At 37.2% G+C, this 18,996-nt stretch overlaps 1 protein-coding gene across 4 annotated transcripts in view; it reads left to right on the top strand.

Moving 5' to 3' along the window:
* The window catches only part of INTU (inturned planar cell polarity protein), an 83,487-nt gene that overhangs the window by 8,864 nt on the left and 55,627 nt on the right, over positions 1 to 18,996 (top strand). For all 4 annotated transcript variants that reach the window (XR_012000929.1, XM_072755289.1, XM_026014283.2 and 1 more), the window contains exon 2: positions 10,347 to 10,882. Coding sequence is in view for 3 of the 4 variants with exons in the window: in XM_072755289.1 (XP_072611390.1) it covers positions 10,347 to 10,882 (536 nt within the window). In the remaining variant the exon portion in view is untranslated. The remainder of the gene's footprint in view (positions 1 to 10,346; positions 10,883 to 18,996) is intronic.

The following is an 18,996-nucleotide window of genomic DNA, read 5'->3' as shown; positions in this document are numbered from 1 at the left end:
TTTTCTCTAACATGCTTCGTATTTGTTCCAGTGGTGACTGTGGCTAGGCTAGAAAGAACACCAGCCCATCCCCACCCCTCCCCTCAAGCTGCTATAACATCTAGCATAGACTTTGACCAATCAAACGACTTCGAGGATGAAAATTAGATATTGCTGGTAGAGCACAGAAAAGCAAACATAGAAAAACATTGGACAGACCAGTGCTGAACAAATATCGGATAGGATCCATATTCATCTGTTATGATACTTTTATTGTGTGTGGTTTTTCTCTTAGAATTGTCAGGCTGTACATATTAGCACCATGTAACTATGTGTTTTGGTCACTTTGGTACTTTTGCTCACTAAAAAGGAAAAAAATACACTGTAACAGGTTTGGATTAGTAGCAAAAGTCTGTTTTTCTTAAAGAAATGAACCAGTAGGTCTGGCTATTTAGAACTTTTCTTTTAGATACCAAGAAAATACTAATACCATTTCAATTGCTAAAACGTGCTGACAATGTAAATAAAGACCTGAGAGGGCAGCCTGGGTGGCTCAGTGGTTTAGCGCCGCCTTTGGCCCAGGACCTGATCCTGGAGTCTTGCATCGGGCTCCCTGCATGGAGCCTGCTTCTCTCTCTGCCTGTGTCTCTTTCTCTCTCTCTCTCTCTCTCTCTCTCTCTCTCTCTCTCTCTGTCTCTCATGAATAAATGTATAAAATCTTTAAAAAAAAAAAAAAAACAGAGATTCAGTAATTTAGAAGAAAAAACATTATCAGTGTATAATTCTTGAATATGGATTGAGAAACTTATTAGCATTATCTGAAGTTTATTTTCTTTAATATAGTCGTGTCACCGTTTATGTAAGTGAATTTGGTTATTTGCGAATTAGCAAATCTTTCTTTGGGAAGGACTCTGCTCATGTTTACTACAGCAGTTAGAGCCTTGAAAACCAATTAAAAGTGTCCTCAAACTTTGCAAGTAGACAATAAATATACAGAGAAAAGTAGAATAAACAAAATAACCTCATCAAAAGACATTTACACAATGACAGCTTTGCAGTTTGTACCGTAGGATCTCAGAAAAGAGATTAAAGAATACTTATAAAAATCTGTATTTAAAAATCCGAATTAAAGCTGCTAGAGTTAATTCCTTTTTTTCTTTAAGTTTTTTTTTTTTTTAATTTATTCATGAGAGACATAGGCAGAGACATAGGCAGAGGGAGAAGCAGGCTCCCTGGGGGAAGCCTGATGCAGGACTTTATTCCAGGACCCCGGGATCACATCCTGAGCCAAAGGCAGACAATCACTGAGCCACCGAGGTGCCCCTAGAGTTAATTCCTTTTTAAAAATAAACATTTTTCTTTTGGAATAAGTTTAGATTTATAGAAACATTGCAAACATGGTACAGAGAGTTCCCATATATCCTCCACCCAGTTTCCCATGATGTTAACATCTTACACAACTATGGTATGTTTGCCAGAACTAGGAAATTAACATTAGTACACCACTATTAAATAAACTCCAGGCTTTATTTGAATTTTATCATTTATCTACTTAAGTCCTTTTTCTGTTCCAGGATCTAATCCAGGATATCATATTGCATTTAGTCATTAAGTTTCCCTAGTTTCCTGTGGTCTCTGACAGTTTCTTAGTTGTTCCTTGTTTTTCATAACCTGAATCGCTTGTTAAGGTAATGTCTGCAAGGTTTCTTCACTGTGAAGTTACTATTTCTCACTTCCCATACTCTGTTCTTTGAGAGCGCATCACTAAATCTAGTTCACATTAAAGGGGAAGAAAGATTAAGCTCCATCTCCTGGAGCAGGAGTATCAACATATAATATTAATTTCTTTAATGTGTTATTAATAATAGTTGTAATGAAAGGTTGGGTTTTTAATACATCCCCTTCTAGTAGAACTAACTTGAGAGTACAATCTTTACAACTCTGTTAAACTTTTTAACACTTTAATCATTTATGCACTTGATGCTTAATCTAAATAGGAATTAATCATCTGGAGTAGGAATAAGGAATCTTTCAGGAATACTGAATTATGGGAGCCATAGAAGCCACATCTAGTTTGTTTCCAACAGCACTTAGCCTGGAACTTAGCAAATAGAAGTCATTGGAGACATCTTCGTTTATTGACAGGGGTTGGAAGAATACAGAAGTATGAGTGCTGTATCTAATAAAGTTGTTAAGTTTCTCTACATTTTTTACCCTGTTGTGGAAGAGGAAAGGAACCAACATGTATTTGACATTTATCATGGCAAGCACATATTCTTATTTACTGTTGATAACAGCCATGCGAGGTACGTATAGTCTGTTTTCTAAAAAAGAAAAACTAAAACTTAGGAAAGTAAAAATAAATCTTTAAAAAAAAAAAAAAAGGGCAGCCCCTGTGGCTTAGCAGTTTGGTACTGCGTTAGGCCCAGGGCGTGATCCTGGAGCCCTGGGATCCAGTCCCACATCCGGCTCCCCACAGGGAACCTGCTTCTCCCTCTGCCTGTGTCTCTGCCTCTCTCTCTCTCCGTCTCTCTCTCTCTCTGGGTCTCTAATAAAAAAAATAGAAAGAAAAGTAAAAATGTCAATAGAACAGAATTTGGACCCAGGTTTTTTTACTTCTCAGTTCATTTTCCTTTGCTATAGATGTTGCCTTCTTTCAGAAGTCTCATACCTTCATTTCCATCTTTATTCCTGCTTCTCTTATTTCCTTTCTATGTTTACAAGATTTATTACAAATCCAGTTAGTTAATATATAGTGTAATTAGTTTCAGGAGTAGAGCTTAGTGATTTATCACTTACATACAACACCCAGTGCTCATCACAACAAATGCCCTCCTTAATGCCCATCACCCATTAGCCCATCCCCCACCCGCCTCTCTTCCAACATGTTGGTTTGTTCTCTGTAGTTAAGAGTCTGTTTTATGCTTTCGCTCTCCCTTTTTCTTTTCTTTTTCTTCTATGGTCGTCTCTTTTGCTTATTAAACTAGACCTCTGAGTGAAACCATATGGTATTTGCCTTTCTCTGACTGACTTATTTCACTTAGCATAATACTCTGTAGCTCCATCCACATCATTGCAAATGGTAAGATTTCATTCTTTTTCTATGGCTGAATAATATTCTGCTATATACACATATGTATAATACACACACACACGTACCACCTCTTTTCCATTCATCATTTAATGGACTCTGGGCTGCTTCCATATATTGGCTATTGTAAATAATGCTGCTATGAACATCAGGGTGCATGTATCCCTTTAAATCAGTATTTTTGTATCCTTTGGGTAAATACCCAATAGTGCAATTGCTGAATCATAAGGTAGTTCTGTTTTTTTAAAAATACTTTATTTAAACTCAATTTGCCAGCATATAGTATAATACCCAGTGTTCATTCTTTAGTGCCCATCACCTAGTCACCACATGCCCCCATTCTCCTCCCCTTCTGCAACCCTTTGTTTCCCAGAGTTAGGAGTCTCTTATGGTTTGTCTCCCTCTCTCATTTTTTTCCCACTCAGTTTCCCTCCTTTCCCATAAGTCCCTTTCACTATTTCTTATATTCCTCATATGAGTGAAACCATATGATGATTGTCCTTCTCTGATTGACCTGTTTCACTCAGCATAATACCCTCCAGTTCCACATTAAAGCAAATGATTGTTATTCGTCCTTTCTGATGGCTGAGTAATAGTCCATTGTATATAGAGACCACATCTTCTTTATCCATTCATCTGTCAAAAACCATCGTAGCTCCTTCTGCAGTTTGGCTATTGTGGACACTGCTGCTATGAACATTGGGGTACAGGTGCCCCTTTGTTTGTACAGATATATCTGTATCTTTGGGGTAAATACCCAGTAGTGCAATTGCTGGGTCATAGAGTAGTTCTATTTTTAACTTCTTGAGGAACCTCCACACAGTTTTCCAGGGTGGCTGTACCAGCTTGCATTCCCACCAACAGTGCAAGAGGGTTCCCCTTGCTCCACATCCTTGCCAGTATTTGTTGTTTCCTGTCTTGTTAATTTTAGCCATTCTCACCGGTGTAAAGTGGCATCTTGTTGTGGTTTTGATTTGTATTTACCTGATGGTAAGTGATATGGAACATTTTTTCATGTGTTTGTTGGCTGTGTGTAGGTCTTCTTTGGGAAGTATCTGTTCATGTCTTCTGCCCATTTCATGACTGGATCATTTGTTTCTTGGGTGTTGAGTTTGATAAGTTCTTTATAGATCTTGGATACTAGCCCTTTATCTGATATCATTTGCAAATATCTTCTCCCATTCTGTAGGGTTGTTTTTTAGTTTTGTTGATTGTTTCTTTTGCTGTGCAGAAGCTTTTTATCTTGAAGTCTCAATAGTTCATTTTTGCTTTTGTTTCCCTTGCCTTCATAGATGTGTCTTGCAAGAAGTTGCTATGGTCAGGGTCAAAAAGGTTTTTGCCTGTGTTCTCCTCCAGGATTTTGATGGATTCTTGTCTCACATTTAGATCTTTCAACCATTTTGAGTTTATCTTTGTGCGTGGTATAAGAGAATGGTCCAGTTTTGTTCTGCCTGTGGCTGTCCAATATTCCCAATACCATTTATTGAAGAAGCTGTCTTTTTCCATTGGATATTCTTTCCTGCTTTGTCAAAGATAAGTTGACCATAGAGTTGAGGGCCCATTTCTGGGTTCTCTATTCCATTCTATTGATTTATGTGTCTGTTTTGTGCCAGTACTGTCTTGATGATCATAGCTTTGTAATACAGCTTGAAGTTAAGCATTGTGATGCTCCCAGCTTTGGTTTTCTTTTTCAACATTCCCCTGGCTTCGGGGTCTTTTCTGGTTCCATACAAATCTTAGGATTATTTGTTCCAATTCTATGAAGAAAGTCCATGGTATTTTGATAGGGATTGCATTGAATGTGTAAATTGCTCTGGGTAGCACAAGCATTTTCACAATATTTTTTCTTTCAGTCCATGAGCATGGGATGTTTTTCCATCTCTTTACATCTTCCTCGATTTCTTTTATAAGTGTTCTGTAACTTTTACAATATAGATCCTTTAACTCTTTGGTTAGGTTTATTCCTAGGTATCTTATGGTTTTGGATGCAATTGTAAATAGAATTGATTCCTTAATTTCTCTTTTTTCAGTTTCATTGTTAGTGGATAGAAATGCCACTGATTTCTGTGCATTGATTTTGTATCCTGCCACATTGCTGAATTGTTGTATGAGTTCTAGCAATCTTGGGGTGGAGTCTTTGGGGTTTTCTGTATACAGTATCATGTCATCTGTGAAGAGAGAGAGTTTGACTTCTTTGTCAATTTAAATGCCTTTTATTTCTTTTTGTTGTCTGATTACTAGGACTTCTGGTACTATCTTGAATGGCAGTGGTGAGAGTGGACACCCCTGTCGTGTTCCTGATCTTATGGGAAAGGCTCTCAGTTTTTCCCCATTGAGAATGATATTTGCTGTGGGCTTTTAATAAATGGCTTTTATGATATTGAGAAATGTTCACTCTATCCCTACAGTTTGAAGAGTTTTAATCAGGAATGGGTTTTGTATTTTTTCAAATGCTTTCTCTGCATCTGATGAGAGGATCATATGATTCTTGTCTTTTCTGTTATTGATGTGATCTATCACATTGATTGTTTTACGAATGTTGAACCACCCTTGCATCCCGGGGATAAATCCCACTTGGTTGTGGTGAATAGTCCTCATAATATACTGTTGGATCCTAATGGCTAGTATCTTGGTGAGAATTTTTGCAGAGATGTTGGTCTTTAATTCTTCTTTTTGATGGGTTCTTTCTAGTTTTGGTAGCTCTTATTTTTAACTTTTGAGGAACCTCCATATTTTTCCACAGTGGCTTACCCAGCTTCTGTTCCCATCAGCAGTGTAAGAGGTTTTCCCTTTCTCTGCATCTTGCTAACATCTTTGTTTCCTGTGTTGTTAATTTTAACCATTTTGACAGTTGTGCGGTAGTATTTCATTGTAGTTTTGATTTGTATTTCACTGATGATGAGTGATGTTGACCATCTTTTCATGTGTCTGTTGGCCATCTGTATGTCATCTTTGATGAAATGTCTATTCATGTCTTCTGCCCATTTCTTAACTGGATTATTAGTTTTTTGGGTGTCGAGTTTGATAAGTTCTTTTTTTTTTAAGATTTTATTTATTTATTCATGAGAGACACACAGAGAGAGAGAGAGGCAGAGACACAGGCAGAGGGAGAAGCAGGCTCCGTGCAGGGAGCCTGACATGGGACTTGATCCTGGGTTTCCAGGATCATGCCTTGGGCTGAAGACGGCGCTAAACCGCTGAGCCACCCGGGCTGCCCTGATAAGTTCTAAATATATTTTGGATACTAATCCTTTATCAGATACATCATTTGCAAGTATCTTCTCCTATTCCATAGGTTGCCTTTTAGTTTTGTTGATGGTTTCCTTTACTGTGCAGAAGCTTTTTATTTTGATGTAGTCCCAATAGTTCATTTTGCTTTTGTTTCTCTTGCTGAGCTCAGGGACCCTACCTAGAAAAAGTTACTATAGCCAATGTTAAGAGAAGTTACTACCTGTGTTCTCTTCTAGGATTTTTAAGGTTTCAGGTCTCACATTTATGTCTTTCATTCATTTTGACATTATTTTTGTGTATGGTATAAGAAAGTGGTCCAGTTTCATTTTTCTTCATGTTCCTGTCTAGTTTTCCCAGCACCATTTGTTGAAGAAACTATTTTTTTTTTCTACTGGATATCTTTTCTGCTTTGTCAAAGATTAGTTGGCTTTATAATTGTGAATCAATTTCTGGGTTTTCTATTCTATTCCATTTACCTACGTGTCTGTTTTTGTGCTAGTACCATACTGATTACTACAGCTTGTAATATAACTTGAAGTCTGGAATTGTGATGTCTCCAGCTTTCCTTTTTTTTTTTCTTTTTACGATTTTTTTTATTTATTCATGAGCGAGAGGCAGAGATATAGGCAGAGGGAGAAGCAGGCTCTCCGTGAGGAGCCTGATGCAGGACTCTATCCTGGATCCTGACCTGAGCCAAAGGCAGACACTCAACCACTGAGCCACACAGGTGCCCTTGTTTTTCTTTTTCAAGATTGCTTTGGCTATTCAGGGTCTTTTGTCGTTCCATACAAATTTTATTTTATTTTATTTATTTTTTTTCCATATAAATTTTAGGATTGATTATTCTAACTCTGTGAAAAATGCTGGTGGTAATTTGATAAGGATTACATTAAATGTGTAGATTGTTTTGGGTGGTAGTAGACATTTTAACAATATTTGTTCTTCCAATCCATGAGCATGGAATATTTTTCCATTTCTTTGTGTCATCTTTAATTTCTTTCATACATGTTTTATAGTTTTCAGAATACAGATCTTTTACCTCTTTGGTTAGGTTTATTTGTAGATATCTTATGATTTTGGGTATAATTATAAATGGGATTGATTCCTTAACTTCTCCTTCTGCTGCTTCATTATTTTAGAGAAATGCAACAGATTTCTGTATGTTGATTTTGTATTCTGCAACTTTATTGAATTGGTGTATCAGTTGTAGCAGTTTTTTGGTTGAGTTTTTTGGATTTTCTCTACAGAGTATGATGTCATCTGCAAATATTGAAGGTTTTACTTCTTCCTTGTTGATTTGGATGTTAATTTTTATTTCTTTTTGTTGTCTGATTGCTGAGGCTTGGACTTCCTGTACTATGTTAAGTAACAGTGGTGAGAATGGACATCCCTGTCTTGTTCCTGATTATAGAGGAAAGCTCTCAGTTTTTCCCCTTTGAGGATGACAGTAGCTGTGGGTTTTTTATATGTGGCTTTTATGATGTTGAGGTATGTTCCAGACTAGCTTTAGTTGTCCACATGGGCATGGAGACAGTCCTTCAAGGCCTCTGCTTATGCTGTTCCTTCTGCTTGGAGTTGTCTTTTCTCTTTCAGCTCCCCATATCCCCATCACCAACCACCTACTCTTTTAAAACTTACTTCTGTGTCTCCTCTACCAGAAATTCTCCCTGCCCTGATCCTCAATCCCAGGCTAAACTCGATGACCTCTGTCTTTCATTTACCATATGTATTGTTGTGAATTCTTTCTCACTTTCTCTTCTCCACTAGACAGGGGAAGGAACTGATGTTTTTTAATCTTTACAATTCTAGTCCTTCTAAGTGCCCTGCACTGTTCATTTGCTCCATGATTGAATGCCCTGTGCCTGCTCCCTGCCAGCTGCAAATATCTTTAAGTCATAGCCAAAAAATGGTTTCCCATTCAAATTTTAAAGATTAAAAGAGTGAGATTATAAAGCAAATAATTTCATTCAGTGTTTAAACTGATACATATCTTCATATGTAATTATGTGTAATCATGATATGTACATTGTACCATTTTAAATCATGGTACATAGTTATCTAGATTGGAAATATTTAGATTCTCCAGAGTAAATACTAATTTCTGTGGGTACAGATAGATATGGTTGAAACATCTGATAAATGGTTAAAACCTGATGCTAAATGGTGCTAAAATAATGCCACAATTAGGAACCAATAAGTGCCAAGGAAATGTTAGTTTTATATATGGGGCTGGATATGCCTTTAAAAAAAAGAAAGATTTTATTTATCCATTCATAGAGACACACAGAGAGAGAGAGAGAGAGAGAGAGAGAGGCAGAGGCACAGGCAGAGGGAGAAAGAAGTAGGCTCCACGCAGGGAGCCCGATGTGGGACTCTATCCAGGGTCCCCTGGATCAAACCCCGGGCTGCAGGCGGCGCCAAACCGCTGCGCCACCGGGGCTGCCCTGGATATGCCTTTTTTTAAACCATTAATATATAGTTGAAAATTGCCAACCACAGATGAGATCAGTGGTTAGTTTCAGAGTTGAGTAATAGAGTAATACATTTTTTAAAAGTAATTTTCACAACTTTTAGAGCGAAGTTGACTTTTTTTTAGAGAGTGAGAGTGTGCACAGGTTTGGGTGGTAGAGGGGAGGAGCAGAGGAGAGGGAGAGAGAGAATCTTAAGGAGGCTCCATCCCAATGCAAAAAGCCCAACAACTGGACAGAGTCCAACACAGGGTTGGATCTCACAACCCTGAGATCAAGACCTGAGCCAAATTCAAGTGGTGGACGCTTAACCAACTGAGTCACCCAGGTGCTCCTAGAGAAATAGTTGACTTTTAAGTTAAAAGAATAAGAGTTGCTAATAAATAGTGCAGAAAACAGAAATGTCTTTCTATTTGATGGAATGATTAGAACACAAATTACACCCTTTTACATCAGAATATTACAGCTGGTGTTTCTGAAATACTCTCTTTACATACTTTATTTTCCACTGTAACCAGTTTTATTTTAAAAATAGCAGTTTGAAAGGTAGTGTCACATTGAACAGGCAGGGTTGAGTTTGTATTTAGGATTGCTACCTTAATATAAGCATTTTGCTTTGTAATGCTGTTTCAGCCATTTTAATAGAAGTACTTTTGTTTTTATCAATGGCCTACTTCAGTTAAAAGTTTTTTTAACAATCACATGACAAATTATGTAATATGCGGTTTACTTTTCTTACTACAATTATTTATACAAAAACAAGTTTAATGGAAATTTTAAGCTGTAGAAGCGATCTTTATCAACTGTGATTATAAACTAGTTTTTAGCAAAGATTTTAGTTTATGGCAAGGTGAATGTTTTGAAAATTTATCGTATAAACAAATTTATTAAAAACAGTAGGCTTTAGTTTTCATTTTAACATAAACATACTAAATAATTTCTATGCAAACAGGATGTTTTTATGTCCAATTTCCAAATGGCTTATATCTGGATATAATTGAACAGTCAACTATTAATGTAAATTATTGTCCAGTGAAATGGTGTAAAGTGAGCAATAACCTTATAAGGGCTGAATTAAAATGAAAAAAAATCTTAGGTTCTAGAAGGAGGCCATCTCTTTTTTTTTTCTTTTCTATCACTATGCTTTTTTTTATTTTTAAGATTTTATTTATTTATTCATGACAGAGAGAGAGAGAGAGAGAGAGAGAGAGAGAGAGAGAGGCAGAGACACAGGCAGAGGGAGAAGCAGGCTCCATGCAGGGAGCCTGACGTGGGACTCGATCCCAGGTCTCTAGGATCATACCCTGGGCTGAGGGCGGCACTAAACCGCTAAGCCACCTGGGCTGCCCTTACTATGCTTTTTTGATTCCCTCTCCTCCAACCCCATTTCTTCAAGACTCTTAAAAAGTATCCTAGGAAATAATGTTGATGCTTACAGTAAATCAGAAATAGTGATACTTTGAAAGAATCAAAGAATTTTCACCTCCTCCAACCTCCCTGCGTGCCCATGCCCAAAAGACATAACTATTTTTCTTATGTTTGGCTGCTATTCAGAATATCTTTTCTCTTTTTTATAGTGATGTTGAACCTGAATGGCTGGACAATGTGCAGAAAAATGGAGAATTATTTTATTTGGAATTGAGTGAAGATGAAGAAGAAAGTCTCCTTCCTGAGACTCCTACTGTGAACCATGTCCGGTTCAGTGAAAATGAAATTATAATTGAAGAAGATTACAAAGAAGGAAAAAAGTATGAACCTAAGCTGAAGCGGTTTACCAAAATTTTAAAAAGTAAAAGTCTTTTACCCAAGCGCTACAATAAAAAAAATAGCAATGACAATGAGCCAGTGTCCATTCTAAAGCATCAGTCCAACCCGAAAACAGGAGTTGTTGTCCAACAGCGGTATAAAGATGTGAATATTTATGTAAACCCCAAAAAGTTAACTGTAACCAAAGCCAAAGAGCAGCTCAAGCTTCTGGAAGTACTGGTTGGGATTATTCATCAGACCAAGTGGAGCTGGAAAAAAAGTGGGAAACAGGGCAGTGGAGAGAGACTTGTGGTCCATGGCCTGCTACCAGGAGGATCTGCTATGAAGAGTGGTCAGATATTAATTGGTAAGTGTTGCTGGTAAATATCAGTTCTTGTGTGCAGAGATTCATGATTAATGATGTTTTGTGAGACATGATCAAAACAGAATTCTATCCAAAGTCTCAACAGATTAAGGACTGCTTGGTGGTATTTGGGACAATAGTGAAATTGTTAAGCATGGTGTACTTCAAGGAAGGCTATGGTGTTCTTAAATAAGGATTTTGGTGAGTTGAATATGCGTGTGCCTCGTTTAAGCCAAGGAATAGCTTAACTAATTTTTGAGTTTTGAATTATATAATTATATTTCATCTTGGTTATATTTGCTGACAAGAGAAAGAAAATAAGCTAATTTTACAATGATAATTTAGATTTGAATGACCTATATCCAACAGCATGATATAAAAATATGTAATTTATGAATAAAAATACTTTTAAATTGTATGTTTGTATTTGAGTACACTAAGTTCTTGGAGTGGTTTTAAGCTGTTTCATTTGGCATATTTAGCAACAGTGATGTTATACATAAATTTCCTTTTAAGGGTGCTTGTCATAAAACATTTCATCAATTTTAAGGGGAAAAAAATCCAAAAGTCATTCTGAATATATATTAAGGTGAGCATTTTGTATTGCTAATACATTTTCAGTGTTGGATATAATGCTTGAGTCATAGCAACTTTATTACTTAGGTAAAGCTGTATTAGTCAAATGTGAAAATATATTGTTAATGAAACTTAAGTTATTAACAGATTTAAAAACTCATGGTCTTTTAAGTTAACTCAGCCTATAAGATTTAGATAAACTGGGACACCTGGGTGGCTCAGCAGTTGAGTGTCTGCCTTGGGCCCAGGGCATGATCCTGGGGTCCCGGGATCGAGTCCCCCATTGGGCTCCCTTGGGGGACTCCCTGAGGGAAGCCTGCTTCTCTCTCTGCCTGTCTCTGCCTCTCCCTCTCTGTGTCTCTCATGAATAAATAAATAAAATCTTAAAAAAAAAATTTAGATAAACTTTTATAGCTACTTTAGAAACATTTAAAAATATTTCTTAGTCTAAATTGCATTTGTTCATTGATTCAATGAAACTTTTGAACATTTGCTAAGTGTCAGGAATACAAAGATTACTCTAAGGATCCACTTACACTTCTTAAGAAGCTCATACTGTGATGGAAGAGATGGGTCAGAAAGAGGCAGACTGGGGCCTGGATGGCTCAGTCAGTTAAGCATCTGCCTTCGGCTCAGGTCATGATCTCAGAGTCCTGGGATAGAGCTCCACGAGGGGCTCTCTGCTCTGTGGGGAGCCTGCTTTTTCCCCTCCCTCTGCTGCTCCCCCTGCAGGTGCTTGCTCTCTTTGTCTCTGTCAAATAAATAAAATCTTAAAAAAAAAAAAAAGAAATAGGTAGACAGTTTCACATAGTATGATAAGTGCAATGATAGGGGTTTACAAGGGCAAAATCACATAGGAAGGACATCTATGCAGTGGGTGTTCCAAATGGTTGAAACAAGATCTCCCTATTCCTTTCTTACAACGTCATGTTGATACTCCTTCCATGGAGAGTTAAGTTTTTGGGTCCTCCCCTCCCTACCCTGTGGGCCTGGACTACAGCTTAACTAGTACTATGTGATTTCAGAAGTGGAATCATAAGAGGTGATGCAGCTTCTGCTTAGTATTCTTGGAGTCCAGTTGCCATTGTGTGAGCAAGGGTGGTCCACATGAAGAGGCCATGAGTAGTATTCCAGCTAATCATCCCAACTGAGGTCTCAGCCGCCCTGCAGCATCAGTTACCACACATGAGTAAAGAAGCCTTCCAGATAATTCCAACCCCAACCACCATCTGACTGCAACTACATGAGGAACCCTGAGTGAGAACCTCTGCTAAGCCCAGTCAGCCCCAGAACCAAGAAGGATAATAGGTGGTAGTGGTTGTTTTAAATGCCTAAGTTTTGGGGGATCCCTGGGTGGCTCAGCGGTTTGGCGCCTGCCTTTGGCCCAGGGCGCGATCCTGGAGTCCCGGGATCGAGTCCCACGTCGGGCTCCCGGCATGGAGCCTGCTTCTCCCTCCGCCTGTGTCTCTGCCTCACTCTCTCTCTATGTCTATCATAAATAAATAAATCTTAAAAATAAATAAATAAATAAATAAATAAATGCCTAAGTTTTGGGGTCATTTGTTATGCTGTGACAGATAGCTAATGCATGCTTATGTTCTCTCAGGTGCTCAACTTCCTCTTTTGTAAAATGTCTCTAAGGTTTATTCTTTGTTCTTTCAGAGGATGCCAGAATTCATGCTTATGAAATCTTGCCTGGTTGTTGCCAACCACCATAATTTTAGGATACCACAAGATGGGAAACGCCTATATTTATCTGGGGCCTCTGTTCAGGACCTAATTGGACTGATTTGTAGACAAATCTCTAAAATTCTTTTTGCCCATTTCTCTTGAACCCTAGTGGAGAGGTGGTTATGATCAGTGAACGTCCTATTCCATGTTTACTTTCCCCTGATCCTCACTCCAGTCTGCTGAATCCTCTAGAAATGACACTTCCGTCTTCTCATACCATCTGTGTGGGAGGAAAGAGAATGAACTACAGAGAGGGAGAGACTACTATATAGTCCTGTTGATTATATTTAAAATAATTTAAAGATACACATGATGCTCAGAGTATACTTCTTGGCCTGAATGTAGTTACATAAATATGTGCATTTTTGATAATTTACTGTTGTACTACTACAGTTTGTGCACTTTTCTGCATGTGTATTGAGTAGCAATAAAAAGGCAAAAAAAATGAAGTTCATCATTTCAGTTTCATAATGGAAGAATTTATGATTTACCAATATGTAAAAAAAATTGTCAGAATAAAATGATTATTACATCCTTGATGCATAGCAAAAGGTTTGGTTGATAAATAAGCCCTCAAAAACAGTTATTGAATAAATGCACATACTATGTAGAAAAATATGGGAAAATGATTAGAAGTAAATATAAATGCAGCAAAATGCTAGTAAGAGTTGGGTTTGTGTGGAGACATTATAAATGTTTTTTTCTTTTTTCAGATATTTAATTTTATGGTTATGTTGTATATTTTTAAAGTCACATACTTTGGGAATAAATAATGGACAATTATAATGTCATGGTGACTTTGATAATCCCAGGATGGAATTCTCTCATTTGTTTCTTTCATAGTTTGATTTCACACTGAATTCTGTGGTTGAACTGTGAGGTAACCCCATATGCAGGAGGATCTTGAAAACTTTGTCCTGGTAATGCAGTATGCTGGGGTGACTTCTGCCATTGTCTTAGCTGGAGAATGACCCTCCTTTGACTAAAGTGTGTTGGCCAACACAGTGAGACTGGTGACTGTTTTCATTCTTTCCCTTTCATGACAGTAGAACTCATATTCTATTCTGATTCTTCTTTTACTGGGATTCTGGGGGGTTCGCTGCATTTTCTCGTGCCATTTTTGCAGTTCTTTCTGCTGACTTAACTCCTTATTTTTTATTTCTGAGTTTTTCTTAAAGTTTGACTGCTGAGGGGCACTAGGGTGGCTCAGTCAGTTAAATATCTGACTTTTGATTTTGGCTCAGGTCATGATCTCAGGGTTGTGAGTTCAAGCCCCGTGTTGGGCTCCATGCTGGGTGTGGAGCCTGCTTGAGATTCTTTCTCCTTCTGCCCCTCCCTGCTCCTTCCCACCCCCATGCACATGAATGCAGGTGCTCTCTCTCTTTCAAATAAATAAATCTTAAAAAAAAAAAAAAGTTTGACAGTTGATTGCTCCTTGACTACGAGTAGCCAGTCTGTATCCCTAAACCAAAGCAAATCCTCTTTTTACCTGCATCCTAGAAATTATGTATCACCTTGGTGATTTTTTTTTCATCAAGATGACCCAGTTTTGCTAGTTTAAGTAGGTGTTTTTTAAGGATTGGAAAGGATAGGGTTAAAGAAATCACACATTAATGTTCTAAACACATTAGTTTAACAGTAAAAGTTTTTTTTTTAAATTTTTTTAATTTATTTATGATAGTCACACACACACACACAGAGAGAGGCAGAGACACAGGCAGAGGGAGAAGCAGGCTCCATGCACCGGGAGCCCGATGTGGGATTCGATCCCGGGTCTCCAGGATCGTGCCCTGGGCCAAAGGCAGGCGCCAAACCGCTGCGCCACCCACGGATCCCCAACAGTAAAAGTTTTATTTTAATTGCTTTTTGTGTAACTTCTAAGGTTCTCACCTGTGATCACTGAATAACTTTGTTTTGTATGACACACTTGTGCTATTTCTCCTTTAAATTTTTTGAAGTTTTTTTACTTTTTAGAAATCTTTTTGAGGTATAACATTCATAACATGGACAAATCTTAAGTATACATTGAATGAATTTTGACATATGTATATGCCTGTGTAACTACCACCCAAAGAACATTTCCAGTACCCAGAAGGTTCCATAGTGCCTCCTCCCAGTTAATACCTCCTCCCTTCTGAAAGTCAAGTTTTCTATCAACAGAGTTGGTTTTTCCTCCTCCTCTTCTTCTTTTTTTAATTTTACCTCTTCTTAAACTTCATTTAATAGAAAAATATAGGGTATATTCTCTTGTGTTTATTTTCTTTATTTTATAATCTTGGGAAATATCCAGGCTTTTGATATGTGATATTCCATTGTATATTCATTTTTACATTTCACTGTTGATGGACATTCCGCTTGTTTCCAGTTAAACATTTGCAGTGCTTTTTTAAAAAGATAGGTTTGGTTTTTTGTGAGCACCTAATGAATGGTTTTTATTCTCTGATATTTTACATGTTGTTATTTGATACATATTTTCATTTTCACCTTCTGTAAAACTTGAAACATTTCAATTTTCTTTTTCCCCCTTTAAAAAAATATTTATTTATTTATCTATTTTAGAGAGTGAGAGCAAGATAAGAGAGGGGCTGACAGAAATGGACACAGTCTCAAGCAGACTCTGAGCTGAGCATGGAGCTCAGCTTGGGACTCGATCTTACAACTCCGAGATCATAACTGAGCCAAAACCAAGAATTGCACGCTTAACCGACAGAGCCACCTGAGGCACCCTAGTGTTTCAGTTTTTTTAAAGTATCTCTGCCGTATTTGTCTCTTCTCCTTCACATCATTTCTTTCCCACATTTGCCTGTGGTACTTGACCCAGTAGAAAAGGAATGAAAAAAGCAGTGACTTCATTGGAAAGGTAGAATTAGAGTTTTTAGGCCTTCCTAGAGAGCATCTGGTGCAGTTACTTCCTTTTACAGATGAGTACCAGAGGGATTATATGATTTATCCAAGAACAGAGGGCAATCAGTTGATAAAGCTGGGACCTACAAGTTCTGATTTCCATTTTCAGAAACTCTTTCACTTGCTGTGGTGCTCACTTGAATGAGTGGGGAAAGTGCCAAAGGATTTCTCTTTGAAGCCAAAAAGAAAAGAAATTATTTAATCCTTTCAAAATGTAATTGGAAATAAGGATTAAGCTACAACAATGTACCACTTAACCCATTTAATCCATTTGATACACTTATCCAAAAGAAATAATCTAAAACAGATCTCTGAACCATGCCCTATATGTCAGATCAGGCCAAGCACTCATCTTTGTAGTCTGCAAACTGAGAATGGTTTTTACCTTTTCAGTGATTAAAATAAAAAAAAAATCAAAAGAAGAATACTTTATTACATATGAAAATTATATGAAATTCAAATGTTAGTGTTGATAAATAAAATTGTATTGGAACACAGCCACATTCATGTGTTTGTTGTCTATTGCTGCTTTTGAGCTATAGTTGCAGAGTAGAATAGTTGCTGCAACAAAAGCCATATGGCCTTCAGAGCCTGAAATATTTACTTATCTGGCCCTTTACAGGAAAAGTTTGCTGACCCTAGATGTAAAAGAAGGCAAACTATGTGCATGAAAACATTTATTTAAGCATTTTTTAGTAATAATAAACAATAAAAAGCATGAAAATGTCAAACTGGAGTATGGTTATTTGAATTATAATTTAATAAGTATGCATTATTTGACTATTAAAATTATAATCTAAATACTATGTACCAACATAAAAACTCTTATTACTTGAGAGATTTAAAAGGGTGACATCCTTTATACATCATTTGTGTCAATATAGGTAAAGACTAAAAATAATTTATGAAAATGACTATGGCTATAGTGCTAGGGTCATCAATAATTTTTCCAAATTTCTGTAGTTTTGTTTTCTATTTTAATGAGAAATAAAAACCTTGCACCAGTTTCTTTTTTTTTTTTTTAATTTTTATTTATTTATTTGTGATAGTCACACAGTGAGAGAGAGAGAGAGGCAGAGACATAGGCAGAGGGAGAAGCAGGCTCCATGCACCAGGAGCCCGACGTGGGATTCGATCCTGGGTCTCCAGGATCGCGCCCTGGGCCAAAGGCAGGCGCTAAACTGCTGTGCCACCCAGGGATTCCCTTGCATCAGTTTCTTATCCAGCATCATCAGGGAATGTGATATTTTACTTAAATATTTTGAATGATAGTTCTAGTATATGAGCCACCATTATTCAAGGATTTCTAGAATGAGAAATTAGGACGGACCTTAACTTTCTGATTATGCCTGCATGTTATAAATGAGGAATTGATATTAGAGCTTTAAAAATATATAAGGGCAGCCTGGGTGGCTCAGTGGTTTAGCGCTGCCTTCGGCCCAGGGCCTGATCCTGGAGACCTGGGATCGAGTCCCACGTCAGGCTTCGTGCATGGAGCCTGCTTCTCCCTCTGCCTGTGTCTCTGCCTCTCTCTCTCTCTCTCTCTCTCTCTCTCTGTCTCTCATGAATAAATAAATAAAATCTTTTTTAAAAAAGTGTTTTAAAAAAATATATATATGTATATATAATAAAGGTAATTCTCTCAAAATTTAAGAATTTTTCGGACAGTAAATGCATTGACTTGAATGTATAAAATAGCAATATGGTAACTATGTTTCAAAAGCCAGATTTTCTTTCCCCTAAATCAAATTCAGCTTAATTTAAAAGACCACTTTAAGTTCACAGCCTGATTCCACCACACTGGCACATACATATTTCCCAGTTCTTCTGTGCATAAATTCTCCTTTTAACAAGATTATTTTTTTCTCCGGTGACCTCTTTGAACTTTGTATATCCAGATCTATTCTTTATCTTTCATGGTTCCTAATTCCTATTTGGGTCTTAACCAAGACTGCTTTGTATTGTTACACAGGTGTATTCATTTTCTATTGATGCTGTGACAAATTACCACAAACTTAGTGGTTTAAAACAACACAAATTTATCATCTTGCAGTTCTGGAAGTTAGAAATCTAAAATAGGTCCTCTTGCACTAAAATCAAAGTATCCACAGAGTTGCATTCCTTATGGATTTTCTAGGCTAGAAATCTCTTCCCTTGGCTAACTTTTCAGAGACCACCTGAATTCCTTATCTTGTCCCTTCCTGCATCTTCAAAGCCAGCAGCATAGCGTTTTCAAGCTTCTCTCTGACTCTGACCCTCCTGGCTCCTTCCTTATAAATACCCTGCGATTACGTTGGGCCACCTAGATAATATCCTTAACTTAATTACATCTGCCAAGTCCCTTTTGCCATGTAAGGTAACATTCACAGATTTCAGTGATTAGGATGTGGACAATTTTAGGGGACCATTCATCTGCCTACCACAGTGGGGTTTTTTTGGTAAAATAATGAGCTTTAATTTTTTTATAATAGTAATATTTATTTAACGTAGATAGTTTAGAAAAAAAGAGCCTATACACCCAAAGGCAACATTTTACATATATCTTTTTTCTAGATTTATGTGTAATAGTTTCGTTTTAAAAATAGTTTCTTGGAGTACCTTAGAGTGCCATTTGGTTAAGCATTTGCCTTCAGCTTAGGTCATGATCCCAGGGCCCTGGGATTGAGTCCCTCACCCCCTCATTGGGTTCCCTGCTCATGCATGCATGTGTGTACTCTTTCTCTGAAAATCTTTAAAGAATAATAATAATTTCTTAAACTATGTATTCATTTTGTATATAGTATAAGTAGAGCAGTAAACAAACTTTGGCATATATATTATCATAGCCCTTGGTGCCTTTCAGCATGCATTTGATATAAGTAGATGCTGAGAAATTGTTGGATTTTCTCAAATGATTAATATTACAT

The sequence above is a fragment of the Vulpes vulpes genome, chromosome 4 (assembly GCF_048418805.1).
Source record: "Vulpes vulpes isolate BD-2025 chromosome 4, VulVul3, whole genome shotgun sequence".
Taxonomy (NCBI): Eukaryota; Metazoa; Chordata; class Mammalia; order Carnivora; family Canidae; genus Vulpes; species Vulpes vulpes.
Note: the sequence above shows the minus strand (reverse complement) of the source record. Positions and strands in the feature narration are given on the sequence as shown.